Here is a 16987-nt window from a genome sequence, read left to right on the forward strand (position 1 = left end):
AAGAGCCCGGATATCAATCCCATTGAGCACGTCTGGGACCTGTTGGATTTGGATCGGAGGGTGAGGGCTTGCAGGTGCCTTGGTGGAAGAGTGGGGTAACATCTCACAGCAAGAACTGTCAAATCCGCTGCAGTCCATGAGGAGGAGATGCACTGCAGTACTTAATGACGCTGGTGGCCACACCAGATACTGACTGTTACTTTTGATTTTGACCGCCCCACCATTTGTCACATGTCTGTGGAACTTGTTCAGTTTATGTCTGTTGTTGAATCTTGTTATGTTCATACAAATATTTACACGTACATTTTTCTGAAAATAAACGCAGTTGACAGTGAGAGGACGTTTCTTTTTTTTGCTGAGTATATATATATGATCTATACTCACAGAAAAAATATACTACAAGATACAGCCATTATTAATTACAGTAAATACCCAAGTTGAGGGAACAACTCTCAGATAAATCTTTTATAACTAGTACATTTCTACCACTGAGATTTCTCACGCGTACCTCTGGCATCTGAGGAATTGGCTTCTTAATCTTGTCCTCCATTCCTTTGGGCTTGAGCAGAACCTTCTCTGCCTCCAGGGCCCCGATCAGAGTGTTGGGTTTGAACTTGATTGGGTTTCTGTTGGTGGTGACGAGCTCTATAATATAGCCTGATGGATTCAGGTGGTACTTGGCACAAAGCATCACTAACAAATCCATCATGGGCTTGCTGAAAAACAGAGACACAAGTTAGAAGTAATAAATCAACCGAGCTAAGGATAAAAGGTTGTGTGTTTTATATCCACAGAGAAAACACAGAACTGTTGGTGTGTGGAAATTGCAAATGCCAAGGAGAAACTACTATCACAAAAGTAGATGCCATCACAGAATACGTTTTACACTCTACATTATAGTAATGCATTATCACACAACTTTTTCACAGTGATAAAATGTAGCATAAGGAGCCATCAGTTTTTGCTTCATACACAACTGTTGGTGGTCTGGAAAACTCTTTAGCAACAATATCTGCGCAAGGCTATGCAGCATTTTCCAAATTCTAGGCCTTGGGAGGGTTTCTGCAAATATAATGCCAAAAGTTAAATTATTATCATAATTAGTTCACTGTACTCTGTCAATGAAAAGAGGTTGAAGAATTAGATGCTTAATCCTTTTATATTAAAGTTGGTCTCGATTATAGCTTGAGAGGGCAGAGGGCAAAATATACCAACGGAGTGCGTTTGAGTCTTGCAAAACTAGAATAATAATATCTTGAGTAAACTTGATGGAGAGTGAACAGTGTGGGTCTGTAGTTTCATAGCAGGACACAAAGTCCTTGTTCTGAAAAACAACGAAGCCCTTTTGACCGTAAGATATTCATCTCATGTTTGTCTGATTAGGCGTTTTGGTCTCAGCTGAATTGGTGTGGATGAAAGCGCCACAGACCAGACTTCATAAGACTAACTTTCACGAGATGTATGTGCAGTGGGCTTGTATCAAAACGTAATCTAAGTTCTACCATAATAACTGTGCTGAAAACACAAATAACATTATTCTACCTTAGCAAGTGAAAAGGAACCAGCCACATTATGCAACTTTTTAGTGCATTTAATGGTGCAAGTATTGTTAACCAAAACCAAAGCTTTTACTGCACCAACTACAATATCTGACTCAAAGAAATGCTACATTCAATTAGAGCCTTGGAAAGATCACGTTATGGTAGAAGGATTTGTGTAATCGTATACCAAAAATTAATATGAATCAAATATTTGTTTTGGAATATATGACTCGCATAAGAATTGGTCAAAATGCATTTAGATCATGCTTCATCTTGGAATCATGGGATGTCCTGGAGGTCTTACCAAGGAGGGAACGTTGGGAGCAGTGTGTTGGTGTTTAGTCACCATGAGACACTTCCTTTATCTATTTACTGCACTTCTTTTGACCAAGGCCCATAGGCAAGTCATTCCACAAAATTAGTGACTTTTGAGATTTTAAGTAGAAATTGTGCACAAATATACAATTATAAAAGTCTTACACTAAATTAAGTGACCTTTAATTTAGACCACATGGAAAATTCAATAAATCCGATTTTTGATATGAATAAAGACTTGCTCAAGTGCCAAGATTCAGCAACATCCTCTGTGACTTCATTTAAAATGTTAACCCACTTAACCCCAACATGTCTCCAAGCTTTCCCCATCATTGTGAAGCCGTAGTTATTTTTGTTTCTTTGACAAAGTAATTTCTGAAGCTTGTTTTAAGATGGTGGAACTATTCCTTGTAAAATATTTGAATAGTCAAATCATAGTGTAAAAGCAGGTGAGCTGGTTCTACTCTTTTGGGCTATTTTCTGGGGTTTTGGGTTGGAAAACAGAAAACTGAGTGGTTCGAGCATAATATGTCAACCCTGTTACCGATAGACAGACAGGCTGGACATTTTTTTACAAAAATAACGTTGTGAAGCTTGCATTCAATTGCCCCTCCCTGTTTCACACAACAAGCTTCAATCCCCCTGTCACAAGGGGATTTCTAACAGATTTAAGATGATGTCAACCCTGTTACTTTATTTGGCACTTAGTGGGCAATTGAGATGGGAAAACTTGTTTTTATGAAGTTGAACATGTGACAGAATGTAAACATTAGGTGAAAACAAAACKGTTTTTTTCCCACCAAGTTACACTACTCAAAAGGCAACGAATTAGTCTGTCTAAACTACTGGCACACAGCTTGGACACCCATGCATACCCCACAAGATCCTAGATCTGTGTTAAGGAGCAGCTTCTAGCAGTAGTGGTTCTACTTGAACCAGCACAAACACTTATGGCCTATGCACTCCTCTGCTACTGACTCTCACTCTGCCAAGTGTGCTTGTTGTAAACTCAACCCAGGCCAATGTTTGTTGAAACTATATTTATTTCATTACAGATAGTCTTTAACTCCACAGACACGGTCCCCAAGTCCAGACACACAGTACTACATAGAGCCATGACTACATGAAACTCTATTCCACATCAAGTAACTGATGCAAGCCATAAAATTAGATTTAAAAAAAAGAACTGATTAAAAAAAAATACCTTATGGAACAGCGGGGATTGTGAATCAACACAAACATAGGCACTGACACATGCATACACACATGATAACATACGCACTATACACACACATGGATTTAGTACTGTAGATATGTGGTAGTGGTGGAGTAGGGGCCTGAGGGCACACAGTGTGTTGTGAAATCTGTGAATGTATTGTAATGTTTTTTACATTTTATAAACTGCCTTAAATTTTGCTGGACCCCAGGAAGAGTAGCTGCTGCCTTGGCAACAGCTAATGGGGGATCCATAATAAATACAACATTGGTGGAATGACMCAGGCACTAAGTAGGGAATAGGGTGCCATTTGAGAAGACCTAGTCTCACCTGCCATGGACAGTGGCTGTCTTCTCCACTCCGCCTGGCAGAACCACAACCAGAGTCAGGTCCTGTTCAAGTAGGTTCTCCTTCTGGTCCATGGTCATCAGAGGAAATGCTGATACAGAGTGTCTCTGGGAGAGGCCTGCACCATCCAGTCCCTTCACTGATACTGGGGGAGACGGGGCCTTGCTTTTGGTTGACACTCTGCCGGTAGGAAAAGCAAAGGGACAAGATGAGCCTCACACAATCATTTCAACTCTTAATATTATATTATCAGCCTGTTGCGGTCAGAAACAATACGACGTAAAAACACGTTTCCCTGATGGCACCCATATGTAGGTAACATTTAACTGGTAGAAAAATATGGTGCAGGGGCTCTGGGTAATATTTGTCAGGATTTTMTTTTTAACCATCCACAATAGATCAAAAAACGAAATTCCATCGGACATGATTATGTTATGGCACTGCATGAAATAGCATGAACGGAACAATTCCTTCCCAACTTAAAGTAAGCAGCTATTAGATGAAAGAGCTTGGGTTCCATTTGCAAACAAGTCACAAGACACTCAAGTGTGATTGATTGATTATCCATTCGGCTTGAGGACAGTGCAACATAGGCAAGGATAACACATTTGAAACAGAAAATTAAAGGTGGAGCATTGTGAGCTAAGGCTGTCTTTACACAAAGAGCCGATCGGATTGGTCAAATGACCAATTAGTGGGAAAATAATCAAAATTGAGCTGCCTGTGTAAACGCTGCCCACGTCTCTGTTTGCTTTACTGTTGTCTTTTAAAACCAACACAATCTCCCCTCTAATCACTGAATGAGCTATTATTATTATTATTATTATTATTATTATTAGGATATGTGGCAGTGCAGACAAAAAGTAGATTTTCCTGTGTTTTATATAAACGTCCCTTTTTCAGGACCCTGTCTTTCAAAGATAATTCTTAAAAATCCAAATAACTTCACAGATCTTCATTGTAAAGGCTTTAAACACCGTCTCCCATGCTTGTTCAATGAACCATAAACAATTAATGAACATGCACCTGTGGAACAGTCGATAACACACTAACAGCTTACAGACGGTAGGCAATTAATGTCAGTGTTCTGCCATGTCCAGCGAAGAGCCCGGATCTCAATCCCATTGAGTACGTCTGAGACCTGTTGGATCGGAGGGTGAGGCCTAGGGCCATTCCACCCAGAAATGTACGGGAACTTGCAGGTGCCTTGGTGGAAGAGTGGGGTATCATCTCATAGCAAGAACTGTCAAATCTTCTGCAGTCCATGAGGAGGAGATGCACTGCAGTACTTAATGCAGCTGGTGGCCACACCAGATACTGACTGTTACTTTTGATTTTGACTCCCCCCCCTTTGTTCAGGGACACATTATTCAATTTCTGTTAGMCACATGTCTGTGGAACTTGTTCAGTTTATGTCTCAGTTGTTGAATCTTGTTATGTTCATACAAATATTTCCACATGTTAAGTTTGCTGAAAATAAACACAGTTGACAGTGAGAGGACGTTTCTTTTTRTGCTGAGTTTATACACACACACCACACTATGAGGTTGGAATAATACTGTAAAATTGTGTAAGAGCTGTTTGAAGACAGCTTTTTTGGTGGGATGAAGTTTTGGCCTTCCATGGTGACATCACRGTGTAGTAAATTAGTTAAATCGACCAATAAGAAAGATAGTTCCAAACCTCTCTGCCAATAACAACTAATTTTCCGTTTTCCCCTCCCCACTCAGACCACTCTAGCAAAACTCAGACCAGTCCTAGCAAAATTCTTGCTTGAGAAATTGCCATTTGCTAAGACCATTTTAATGAAAACAAATCACAGTAAGGTACTTAATTGTTACCCAGAAATTATTTGATACTAAGAAAAAAAAGGCTGCATTGGACCTTTAAGATTCTGTGGCGAGAAAAGTCTGACCATCTGTCACCAGAAATGTGTAGCCAATCCCAATCAATTTAATGATTGGATACATTATTTATCCAAATTACATCATCATTAAACTGACTGGGTTCCCTGGGGAGAGTGTAAACCATTTTTGTCTAAACCATTTTTTCTTTAGGTTGGATTGGAAATGTGCATCACTGTACAGCCAGATTAATTCCAACCTGACCACAACTGCTAACACAGTCAGCCAAAGAACACATGCATGTATTTTAAAAGGAAGACATTTCTTGATAAAAGGTCACACACTTTGTCCTTCAAAGAGGGATACTTTACACTACAGTATGAGAAATGCAAATCATGCTTAACTAAAATAATCTATACATTTAACACATTTAGAGACATTAGGCTATGGCATCCTACTGGTGCATTGTCTRAGACAATAACGTAAGGAACATGCACGGACAACAAATGCCTTTTTTGATGGCATTTCCCTTGATGCTAATCAAGCAGCAGGATAATGAAAATATAATATTCCTTATTGTGTGTTGTCTGGTTATGTTTAGTTCTTACCTTCTTTGGGTAGACCATATGCAGACCCTCCTGCAGCTGTACAGTACCAGATGTTAGCAGAGGGAGATTCCACTCAACATCTGTTTTCATATTTCGCACTGTAGATGTATCTAAATAAATATTACTAGAAAACAGCTTAAGCAAACGCAAATGCAGCTACTGTTATTCTCGCTGCACTGTTTGACGTGACTGTAAGTTAGCCGTAGTTGGCTAGCTAGCAAGCAAGGGATAAGAACGTTGCCAGCCAGTATTGCAATGGAACATTTAGAACAAACGACAGAACAAATAGACTTAACGACTGGGTCGRGTCTCTTGCAACTGAACCGAAAGAACGACCAGCCGGCTTGGGTAGAAACCTTGGATGTGTGCCGGGACTATATTTTGTGGAAGGACGAAACGGTATGAATAAATGCATCAAAATAATGTTTCTGAAAATATGTCCACCATTATGTGAATATGTTGGTAACCCCTTGTATATAGTGATAATGTCCTCGAAGGCGGTGTTTGGAGGACATGGTTTGCCGGCCCGGGACAGACAACTGTGCTAATATATCCTTCAAACACCGGCTTCTTGGGCATTATCACTTAAATAGAACTCCCCCAAAGAAACTAATCAAGTCAGGGTTTAGTGGGCCTGGGCCCATCAAGTTAAGAAATTGCAAAAATTCCTATTTTCAGAGTAAGTGGTGCCCTCTGAAGAAATTCCATAGGCTACAGGTTATGCAGCTTTGTCGACTGTGTTACTCCCCACTGAACAACCCCTTGAATGATTAAAGAGAAATAACTTAGCTCAACCGTCCCGCGGGGGATGAGGTTGTAAGTAACAAGAASATTTCCTAGGACATAGACATATCTGATATTGGTAGAAAGCTTACATTCTTGTTAATCTAACTGCACTGTCCAATTTACAGTAGCTATTACAGTGAAATAATACCATGATATTGTTTTAGGAGAGTGCACAGTTATGAACTTAAAGTTATTAATAAACCAATTAGGCACATTTGGGCAGTCTTGATACAACATTTTGAACAGAAATACAATAGTTCATTGGATCAGTCTAAAACTGTGCACATACACTGCTGCCATCTAGGGGCCAAAATCTAAATTGCAGCCGGGCTGGAATAATACATGATGACCTTTCTCTTGCATTTCAAAGATGGTACAAAAAAATACAAAAGAACGGAAGGTTTTTTTCTTTGTATTATCTTTTACCAGATCTATTGTGTTATATTTTCCTACATTCCTTTCACATTTCCACAAACTTCCAAGTGTTTCCTTTCAAATGGTACCAAGAATATGCATATCCTTGCTTCAGGGCCTGAGTTACAGGCAGTTAGATTTGGGTATGTCATTTTAGGCGAATAATTATTAAAAGGGTCCGATCCTGTTAACTTTTACTTGGTACTCATCCCGGATCCGGGAGCACCCCCCACAGTAAAAAAAGCTGACTAGCATAGCCTAGCATAGCGTCACAAGTAAATACAAGCATCTAAATATCATTAAATCACAAGTCCAAGACACCAGATGAAAGATACAGATCTTGTGAATCCAGCCATCATTTCTGATTTTTAAAATGTTTTACAGGGAAGACACAATATGTAAATCTATTAGCTAACCACGATAGCAAAAGACACAACTTTTTTTCTCCCCCATTTTTTTCCTGCATCAGTAGCTATCACTAATTCGACTAAATAAAGATATATATACCAACTAACAAGAAACAACTTCATAAGATGACAGTCTGATAACATATATGGTATAGCATGTTTTTTTTTGAAAAATGTGCATATTTCAGGTATAAATCACAGTTTCTACATTGCAGCTGCAATCTGAATAGCGTTGGAAGCAGCCGGAATAATTACAGAGCCGACGTCAATTACCAAAATACTCATCCCTAAACATTTCTGAAAATACACACAGCCTACAGCAATTGAAGACACAGATCTTGTGAATCCAGACAATATTTTCAGATTTTCTAAGTGTTTTACAGCGAAAACAACATATATCGTTATATTAGCATACCACATGAGCTAACATCACCCCCGCATTGAATCAAGGCAAAAGGGGCGATAAACGTTATCGCCACCAAAATAATAAATTTTTTCACTAACCTTCTCAGAATTCTCCAGATGACAGTCCTGTAACATCATATTACACAATGCATATAGAGTTATTGTTCAAAATGTGCATATTTAGCCATTCAACAAATTCGTGGTTATGCAATGTAATCTGTCAAACATGGCCATCATTCTGGCGCGCCATCTCTTGAAAGGCACTCATGTTTAACGGATTATTTATCGATTAGATTGACTAAAAAAATACAGGTTGGACAGCTAATGAAAGATGCATGGTTATAATTGCAACCGCTGATTTAGATTTTAAAATTTACTTACTAGACATACATGTGAGTTACTAGCCAGACTATTGCCTCAAAAATGGCCGACAACTGCGTTTACATTTTCCACATAAATACCGGAATCAAATCATAAATAGTCTCTTACTTTTGGACGAGCTTCCATCAGTATCTCTGGGCAAGTGTCCTTTGTCCAAAAGAATCGTTGCTTTGTCTGTAAACAGACCTCTTCAACTCTTCGGACCAGCAGCTAACGATAGCTACACGGCACACACATGTCCAAATCTCAAACGCAATACTAAAGAAATTCCGAAAATTAGCAAGATATACTCGCATAAACTGATATAAATCGGTTGACAAATAACTTTCTTATGAGGTTTCTAACACCTATATCGAATTAAATCACAGACGGATATTTGATCAATACGTAGAGCTTTGAGCATGCCATTCTGAGTCTCTCTTGCGTCCTGGCGAGCGTCAAAAGAAGGGACATCTCCTCATTTTGCGTTTTATAAACTCTGAGAAACACGTAGAGACGCCATCACTTCTGCATGGTTACTGACATCCAGGGAAGGCGGGGTCGAAAGTTCATTTCTATCCAATAGGCATACACAGAGCTTAAAGACTGATCCGAGATCAGAGACTATTTTTCAGAGCTTCGCATGTCCTGTCATGATTTTCGCTGTAGAAAGAGTTCTGGTTCACCCACAGACATAATTCAAACGGTTTTAGAAACTAGAGATTGTTTTCTATCCAATAGTAATAATAATATGCATATTGTACGAGCAAGAATTGAGTACGAGGCAGTTTAATTTGGAAATGTAAAAAAATAAAAAATGCTAACAGCTCCCCCTATTGACAAAAGGTTTTAACAGATGCCCCCAGCTAAAAGAGACACAGACACTACAGTGGTCCACACCAGGCTAGGCTACAAAGTCCAGATTTCATGTCTCAAAGTTTTATGGCAACGTGATTATGGGAATGAGACACAATCTCCTCACCAAAATTATGTCAAGATTTKGTTTCTTTCCACACAAAGGAAACAACATTTAAGAGACATTTTAACTACAAGTTAAAACAGTGTTACTGTTATAGGCTCTGAAAACAAAAAGCAGGTGCCAATATAGCATTAATTAATAGTAAAAAGTGCTTAAAGACAAACATAATATTGTTCAGTTTATGAAACAGTCCTGCTTTTCTCAGTAGCCATATTCAGACACTTCTGAGAACATGTGTATGTACAGTTGAAGTCGAAGTTTACATACACTTAGGTTGGAGTCATTAAAACTTGTTCTTCAACCACTCCACAAATTTCTTGTTAACAAACTATAGTTTTGGCAAGTCGGTTAGGACATCTAATTAGGACAAGTAATTTTTCCWACAATTGTTTACAGACAGATTATTTCACTTATAATTCACTGCATCACAATTCCAGTGGCTCAGATGTTTACATACAGTAAGTTGACTATGCCTTTAAACAGCTTGGAAAGTTCCAGAAAATGATGTCATGGATTTAGAAYCTTCTGATAGGCTAATTGACATCATTTGAGTCAATTGGAGGTGTACCTGTGGTTGTATTTCAAGGCCTACCTTCAAACTCAGTGTCTCTTTGCTTGACATCATGGGAAAATCAAAAGAAATCCGCCAAGACCTCAGAAAGAAAATTGTAGACCTCCACAAGTCTGGTTCATCCTTGGGAGCAATTTCTAAATGCCTGAAGGTACCACGTTCATCTGTACAAACAATAGTACGCAAGTATAAACACCATGGAACCACGCAGCCATCATACCGCTTAGGAAGAAGACACGATCTGTCTCCTAGAGATGAACGTACTTCGGTGCGAAAAGTGCTAATCAATCCCAGAACAACAGCAAAGGACCTTGTGAAGATGCTGGAGGAAACKGGTACAAAAGTATCTATATCCAAAGTAAAACAAGTCCTATATCGACAACCTGAAAGTCCGCTCTGCACGGAAGAAGCCACTGCTCCAAAACTGCCATAAAAAAGCCAGACTACGGTTTGCAACTGCACATGGGGACAAAGATCATACTTTTTGGAGAAATGTCCTCTGGTCTCAATCCCATAGAAAATTAGTGGGCAGAACTGAAAAAGTGTGTGCAAGCAAGGATGCCTACAAACCTGACTCAGTTACACCAGCTCTGAGGAATGGGACAACATTCCCCCAACTTATTCTGGGAAGCTTGTGGAAGGCTACCCAAAACGTTTGACCCAAGTTAAACAATTTAAAGGCAATGCTACCAATTACTAATTGAGTGTATGTAAACTTCTGACCCACTGGGAATGTGATGAAAGAAATAAAAGCTGAAATAAATCATTCTCTCTACTATTATTCTGACATGTCACATTCTTAATATAAAGTGGGGATCCTAATTGACCTAAGACAGGGAATTTTTACTCAGATTAAATGTCAGGAATTGTGAAAAACAGTTTAAATGTATTTGGCTAAGACGTATGTAAACTTCTGACTTCAACTCTATATAGAGTTATACAGCCAATACATTGATCCATTACCAGTAAGTTACCTTGGTAGATAAGTACTTTTACTATTCTTAAGTACTTGCCAGTTGCCAGTGTATCAGATAACACACAGTAGTGGCATGAACTCACAGGGTACCGTTGCCAACCATCAGTTGCTGTCTGTCTGGGGCCAACAATTGATTTACAGTGTGAAATATGAAAACAGATGTTGAGTGGAATCTCCCTCTGCTAACACCTGGTACTGTACAGCTGCAGGAAAGTCTGCATACAGTCTACCCAAAGAAGGTAAGAACTAAACATAACCAGACAACACACAATAAGGAATATTATATTTTCATTATCCTGCTGCTTGATTAGCATCAAGGGAAAAAAGGCATTTGTTGCCCGTGCATGTTCCTTACATTATTGTCTGAGACAATGCACAAATAGAACAGCAGTTCAAAAGGCATAATATCCAGGTACTGCTACCGATTTTCAAATACCTGAGATGCCTTTGTGTGTGTGCGCATGTGAGAGTTAGAGAGAGAGAGAGACCACAGCCCATAGGAATTCAACAGTAATGACTATGTGACTCCAAATCATTCCACAGAAGTTGACGTTATAGTGTTGTACCGTTGATGATTAGGCTACTTCCTAGTCTTTGCTTGGGRATCATTTACAAAACAGAGGAGCCATTACTAACTGGCTGCTACTCACTCCTCTAAATGGATCCACTGAAGGGACTGGGCAGCAGCAGGCAACCAACTCGTGACTACTCACACAGTGAAGTACAGTATGATTACTGGCCTGTATTAAATACACTCTCCAGCGATTGTTATCATTTTGAAAACAAGTTATATCCTGATATGCCATTCTTATATTTGTMTTGAAGCAATAAAAAGGCGGCACAATAACATCACCATAAGAGTCTAAATTCTTTACATTTCAACATGCATTATTGTAGCTGGAACATAGGAATGTTCCCGTGAAATAACTTTTCAGCCTCTTCCATGAAATGTTTCCATAATCAATGGGAAACGCTGAGGGAAAAATAGTTAATACTTGATGGGAAAAACAACAGATTGTTTATGCTTGTGACCGACAAGAGTCAGTCTTGCCCAGCTGAAGTTACAGTCAGTAAATACACGGGATTCGTTAACTCAGGTTTGTTGCATGAAGATTAGCAAGCATTCCCACTGTTGTAGTCAGTTAATGGTTGGTGTGTAGCCTAAAGGTCCCTTGGGAAAGGTGGATTGAAGTACAAAGCACAAAACAAAGTGGCTATGCAAAACAGGCTTCCCTGCCCTCTTCCGGACAACACCCGGTGTATTTTAAGAAACCACCAACAACATTCATTGTTGTCTCTACTGTACGGGCTCACACATGCCACTGCAGGGTTAACAGAAACTCTACTGTACGCTCCCCACTTCAGCAAAACTATTGAATCAATGGCAAACTACAACCAGTAACTATCCACTCAAACCAATGTATCATACATTCTTGTATGACAGTACAAATAACATGGGCCACATTGTGTCTTTGAAGAAATTATTACCTAGGCAGACGCACTTTCAAGAATCGTAGTAGTAATACCCTAAGACTGACGGCACATCTACCCATTACGTTCCTCTTCAACAGTGTATTCGTTAATAAACAATGCAACAAAAGTAAGACAGGGTGCTATAAGAAGATCTAGACAGACCTAGAGTGCCTCAAGTGAACCTTGTACTCTCTTTTTCCAATGCTGGATACATGTTTGAACATGACACATTCATCCTAAAAACAGATCCTCTCCACCAATCATTATCGAGTAACGCCTTCTTACCTCTTGGCCTCAGTGTTGAGTTATCCCCGCTTAAATACCTGCCATCTCCCCTGGGTTCAAAGACAGACTCTGCTACGATATGCCTGTTGGAGCCACTGAGGTATAATAAAAAACGGCTGGAGCAGAGTAGACCGGGTCTACCTTAAAGCCACGCCCAGGCCATGATATTAGAAAATCTGTAGTCTCCTTTATTTTAAATCGCCTCACAGTGGGCCCCCTCCGTCTGTCAGCCGCAGAAAGCTCTTAAGCATGGTGTGTCGGTGGAGATTCAGTTCCGTTCAAACAGAGAGAGAGAGAGAGAGAGCTCCCCCACAGCTAGTAATAAGCACAGGGCTAATCAGCTTTACTTGACCTCCCTGCGCACTGCGTTGCAGCCGTGAACCTGCGGGCATGGCGGTGAAACAACACAGCCCTGCCATCCATCACATTCACAGCATGTTGATCAACTTCCTCTCATATCCTCCAGTTCACACCACCGTGTCCGCTAGCTGTCTGTCCGCCTTATAGAGCCTGTCCAAAAGCATGCCTGGGACGCTTAATCAGGTGTTCATTTGTTTGCATTTGCTTTTCATTATCCGAAAGACACAGACCACTTACCACCATGCCCTGCTTCTTTGAAGTGACTCATTCTGAAGTCACATCAGCAAGTGCGTGTGGATCTAACTCCCATAAACCAGCCTGCCAACGAATGAGATCACATGCACACCTGCACAGATATGTTTCACCTAGGGTGCTGTAGTTGCTGAGACAAGAGTTTGGAATGGATTCCTTGTAGGCTAATCTTATAATGATGTCTAGATGATTGCTTTCTGATGACGTCTGATAAACATATCCTTAGATGACAAGACTTAAGCTTTAAGCCTCTGACTTGTACTCATTTGCATAGGGTTGTTGAGATGAGGCCGGTTAATTATGTAACTACTGGCATTACCTTAGCATTATTGATCTGATGGATCCACAAGTCTCAATTCTAATAAACTTTCTTTTGTTTTCGACATCTGATCCACATTTGTATTTAATCAAACCTTTGTCTGGTTTTGGTTAATCGGTCAAATGTGAAATAGTAAACAGTATTAGAAAACTCATTGGAAAAACAGAAATGATTAAGTACATGCAGTGTGCATGGGTAGGTTTTAATGATATGATCTTAGTGATGTTGTTAGTTACAGTAGTGGTTACTAGGTAGCTGAGCATTCCACCTGATTGGGTCTACTGTACAGCAGTGTTCATTTCATCAACAAAAATAGTGACTAAAATATCCGTCCAACACCTATTTTTCAGTGGCAATTGACGAGACTATAACTGACTAAATAGACCCAGAATAAACTATAACAAAAAGCAAATGTTTTATTTCAGTTCACTAAAACAAGACGAGATTAAATTCACTGTGACTAAAATCGGACTACTAATTGGACTGAACAATCGTTTTTGGAGAGATTGAGAGCTTTTCAGTGATAAGCACAATTCATATTAGCAGCACAGATGCACAGCGCAGACGTGTTCAGCAGTGGGAAGGACACGCCACACCCGGCACACACATCCTACTTCAGCTGGTGAGCTGGGGGGGGGGGGGGGGTCGCTTAACTCTCTCACTTTCCCCACTGCATTTCATAGCCAAGTTATGTTGCCAAAGTATCCAAGTCTCCCTCTTTTCCTCAGAGAAAACGAATCTAGCCCTTACTGTTCAAAAGATATGACCCATAATACCGCCACTACATTTTTACAAATTTCTATCGTGCATTGGTCATTCAAATCCCGCATTGAGTTTGCCAAATGGCACCTAAAAACTCTCAGATTATGATAAATAAGATTCTCTGGTCTGATGAAACCAAGATTGAACTCTTTAGCCTTAATGCCAAGCTTCACGCCTGGAGGAAACCTGGCACCATCCCTACGGTGAAGCATGGTGGTGGCAGCATCATGCTGTGGGGATGTTTTTCAGTGACAGGGAGACTAGTCAGGACCAAGAGAAAGATGAACTGAGCAAAGTACAGAGAGATCCTTGATGGAAACCTACTCCAGAGAACTCAGGACCTCAGAATAGGGTAAAGGTGCACCTTCCAACAGGACCACAACCCTAAGCACACAGCCAAGACAACGCAGCAGGGGCTTCAGGACAAGTCTCTAAATGTCCTTGAGTGTCCCAGCCAGAGCCCGGACCCGATCGAACATCTCTGGAGAGATCTGAATATAGTTGTGCAACCTGACAGAGCTTGAAAGAATCTGCAGAGAACAATGGGAGAAACTCACCAAAAACAGATGTGCCAAGCTTGTAGCGTCATACCCAAGAAGACTCAAGGCTTTAATCACTGCCAAAGGTGATTCAACAAAGTACTGAGTAATACATAAGTAAATGTGATTTCAGTTTTGTATTTTTTTTTATACATTTGCAAAAATGTCTAAATATCTGTTTTTGCTTTGTAATTGAGGTATTGTGTTTAGATTGAAGGGGGAAAAAAAGATTTAATTGATTTTAGAATAAGGCTGTAACGCAACAAAATGTGGAAAAGGTCAATGGGTCTGAATATTTTCCAAATGCACTGTAGTTCTAGCTAACAACCTGGGGCGCATTCAGCAGGACGCAACGTTTTGGAATGTTCAGATGTAGAACAAACATGCCTCTCTGACATGTTGATTAAGGAATAACGTTGGCTCCATTAATGGAATTTCTATCTGGAACGTTTGAGAAGATTTTGCATTTAGTGACACAGAAAGAAAGGAAAAGGGATAGCAAACAATTTATTGACTAAATTCATCTTGCCACTACACTATATCTGACTGGGTAAATAACTTTATTTTTGGTTAATGTGGACCCAGTTACTCAGACTTGAGCACTTGGACTAGGACTCGAGCACTGGGACTCGGACTTCAGCCATAAAGACTCGTGACTCGACTATTGGTGACTTGGACTCGAGCACAGGGGACTTGAGACTCAATTTTGAAGTGAGGTTTGGTGACCGACTACATTACTGCCTGGGAGAAACAGTCATTAGCTCCCGTTCAAAGTCATGAACCCCCGTTCTATTTTTGGACATCAATGTGGCTGCGGTGTCTGTGGAATTTTGATAACAATGGCAATACCGCGACCGAGTGATGGAGGTGCAACCCATACTATTTTGCCAATGCTTTGCAACAGCATCTGGTGATATTGTGCTAGTCTCTCCCTCTCTCTGCGCTTGTGTGAATCTTTGTTTTATATGTAAAGTGCAATATCTATGTAGGCTTAAATAGGAATTTACATGGCCAGATAATTCTTAGATATTAGTATACATGTTTGTCATATTTCTGCTGTTGGGAAGAGAATAAGATGGTCTGCAGAAAAATATGTTTGTAGGACAAGGCTATGTATGTTTGTGCACATGGAATTCAGTGATTTGTGTTTAATACAGGATAAATGAGGCAATACAAGTGTGATGTGACAAAAAAAAAGGGGCATTTAGTTGACTAAAATGACCCACTGTTTTCGTATAATTAGACTAATCATTATTCAAATGGCAAAAATGTGACTAAGATTTAATGACATTCTGGTCCAAACGACTAAGACCAGACTAAATCTAAAAAAAGAGTGCCAAAATGAACACTGCTGCCCAGGCCGGTGATGTAACAATGAGTGTTAATTATGGAGCCTGTCAGCACTTATTACTCTCCCCAGAAGCTTGCATATGAGAAAATGTAATAATAGGCAAGCTAAACTCAGAACCATATATTCATATTTAAAGCACCAATATCTACAGTATGTTGGTGTCAGATTTCACAAACAGAGTGACATCTATATCAACTTTTTTTCAGTTCCCATAATACTTAATAATGCCAGGAATGGCATACAGGTTGAAACATGACCTGAAACGCATTGAAAAGCAGGGCACAGATGCTGCTTGTTACGGTCTATTACAGAGTACTTGAAGTGTCCCGTGCTGTATTTTGTTGTCTAAATTAGAAAAATATATGCAAGCGGTCACCATCTGCCTATTAAATATATTTGTGACCAAAAGCAGGAAGCTACAGTTTGACCTTGGGTAGAAAGCGTACAATGGCTCATTTAAATGTCCTACATTTTACAATGAAAGCGCCAGATCACAGCTCCTGTAAATTTCCTACGTCTTACAATGAGAGCGCCAGATCAAGAGAGATTTAACAACATCAGGTCTTTTCCTGCACCCTCTGCCCTACTTTGTACTGTACATGTCACTTTCACAGGTTCGTTCGCTTAAAATAACAGAACTAAGTGCTTGATACAGTACAATGATCAAGTGCCACTCAGTTCATGCTCCAAGTGTAAGGGCAACAAATAGGTTGTTGTCTACTCAAATAGATTGTTTGGTATACTTCCTCTGTAAATAGTATTTTGTCTTTTGAGTTTGTCCTTCATTTAACAGAAATGCCATATCAGATGATAAGGGGACAACTTGTGGTTGGAGGTAGTAGTGGGTGGGAATTCGCGTGACAGGATGGGGGTGGA

At 39.8% G+C, this 16987-nt stretch overlaps 1 protein-coding gene across 2 annotated transcripts in view; it reads right to left on the reverse strand.

Annotated features, from left to right (window-relative positions):
* Nucleotides 1–16987, reverse strand: part of LOC111974739 (cordon-bleu protein-like 1) — a 44797-nt gene that overhangs the window by 12145 nt on the left and 15665 nt on the right. Inside the window, exons 1-3 of one of the 2 annotated variants that reach the window (XM_024002717.2) lie at nt 12529–12724; nt 3403–3600; nt 509–716 (exon numbers count right to left, since the gene is read on the reverse strand). In XM_024002717.2, coding sequence (XP_023858485.1) covers nt 509–716; nt 3403–3500 — 306 coding nt within the window. In that variant the 5' untranslated portion in view covers nt 3501–3600; nt 12529–12724. Of the gene's footprint in view, nt 1–508; nt 717–3402; nt 3601–12528; nt 12725–16987 lie in introns of those variants that run through there. The other variant, XM_024002709.2, reaches the window with a different exon arrangement.

The sequence above is a fragment of the Salvelinus sp. IW2-2015 genome, linkage group LG2 (assembly GCF_002910315.2).
Source record: "Salvelinus sp. IW2-2015 linkage group LG2, ASM291031v2, whole genome shotgun sequence".
Taxonomy (NCBI): domain Eukaryota; kingdom Metazoa; phylum Chordata; class Actinopteri; order Salmoniformes; family Salmonidae; genus Salvelinus; species Salvelinus sp. IW2-2015.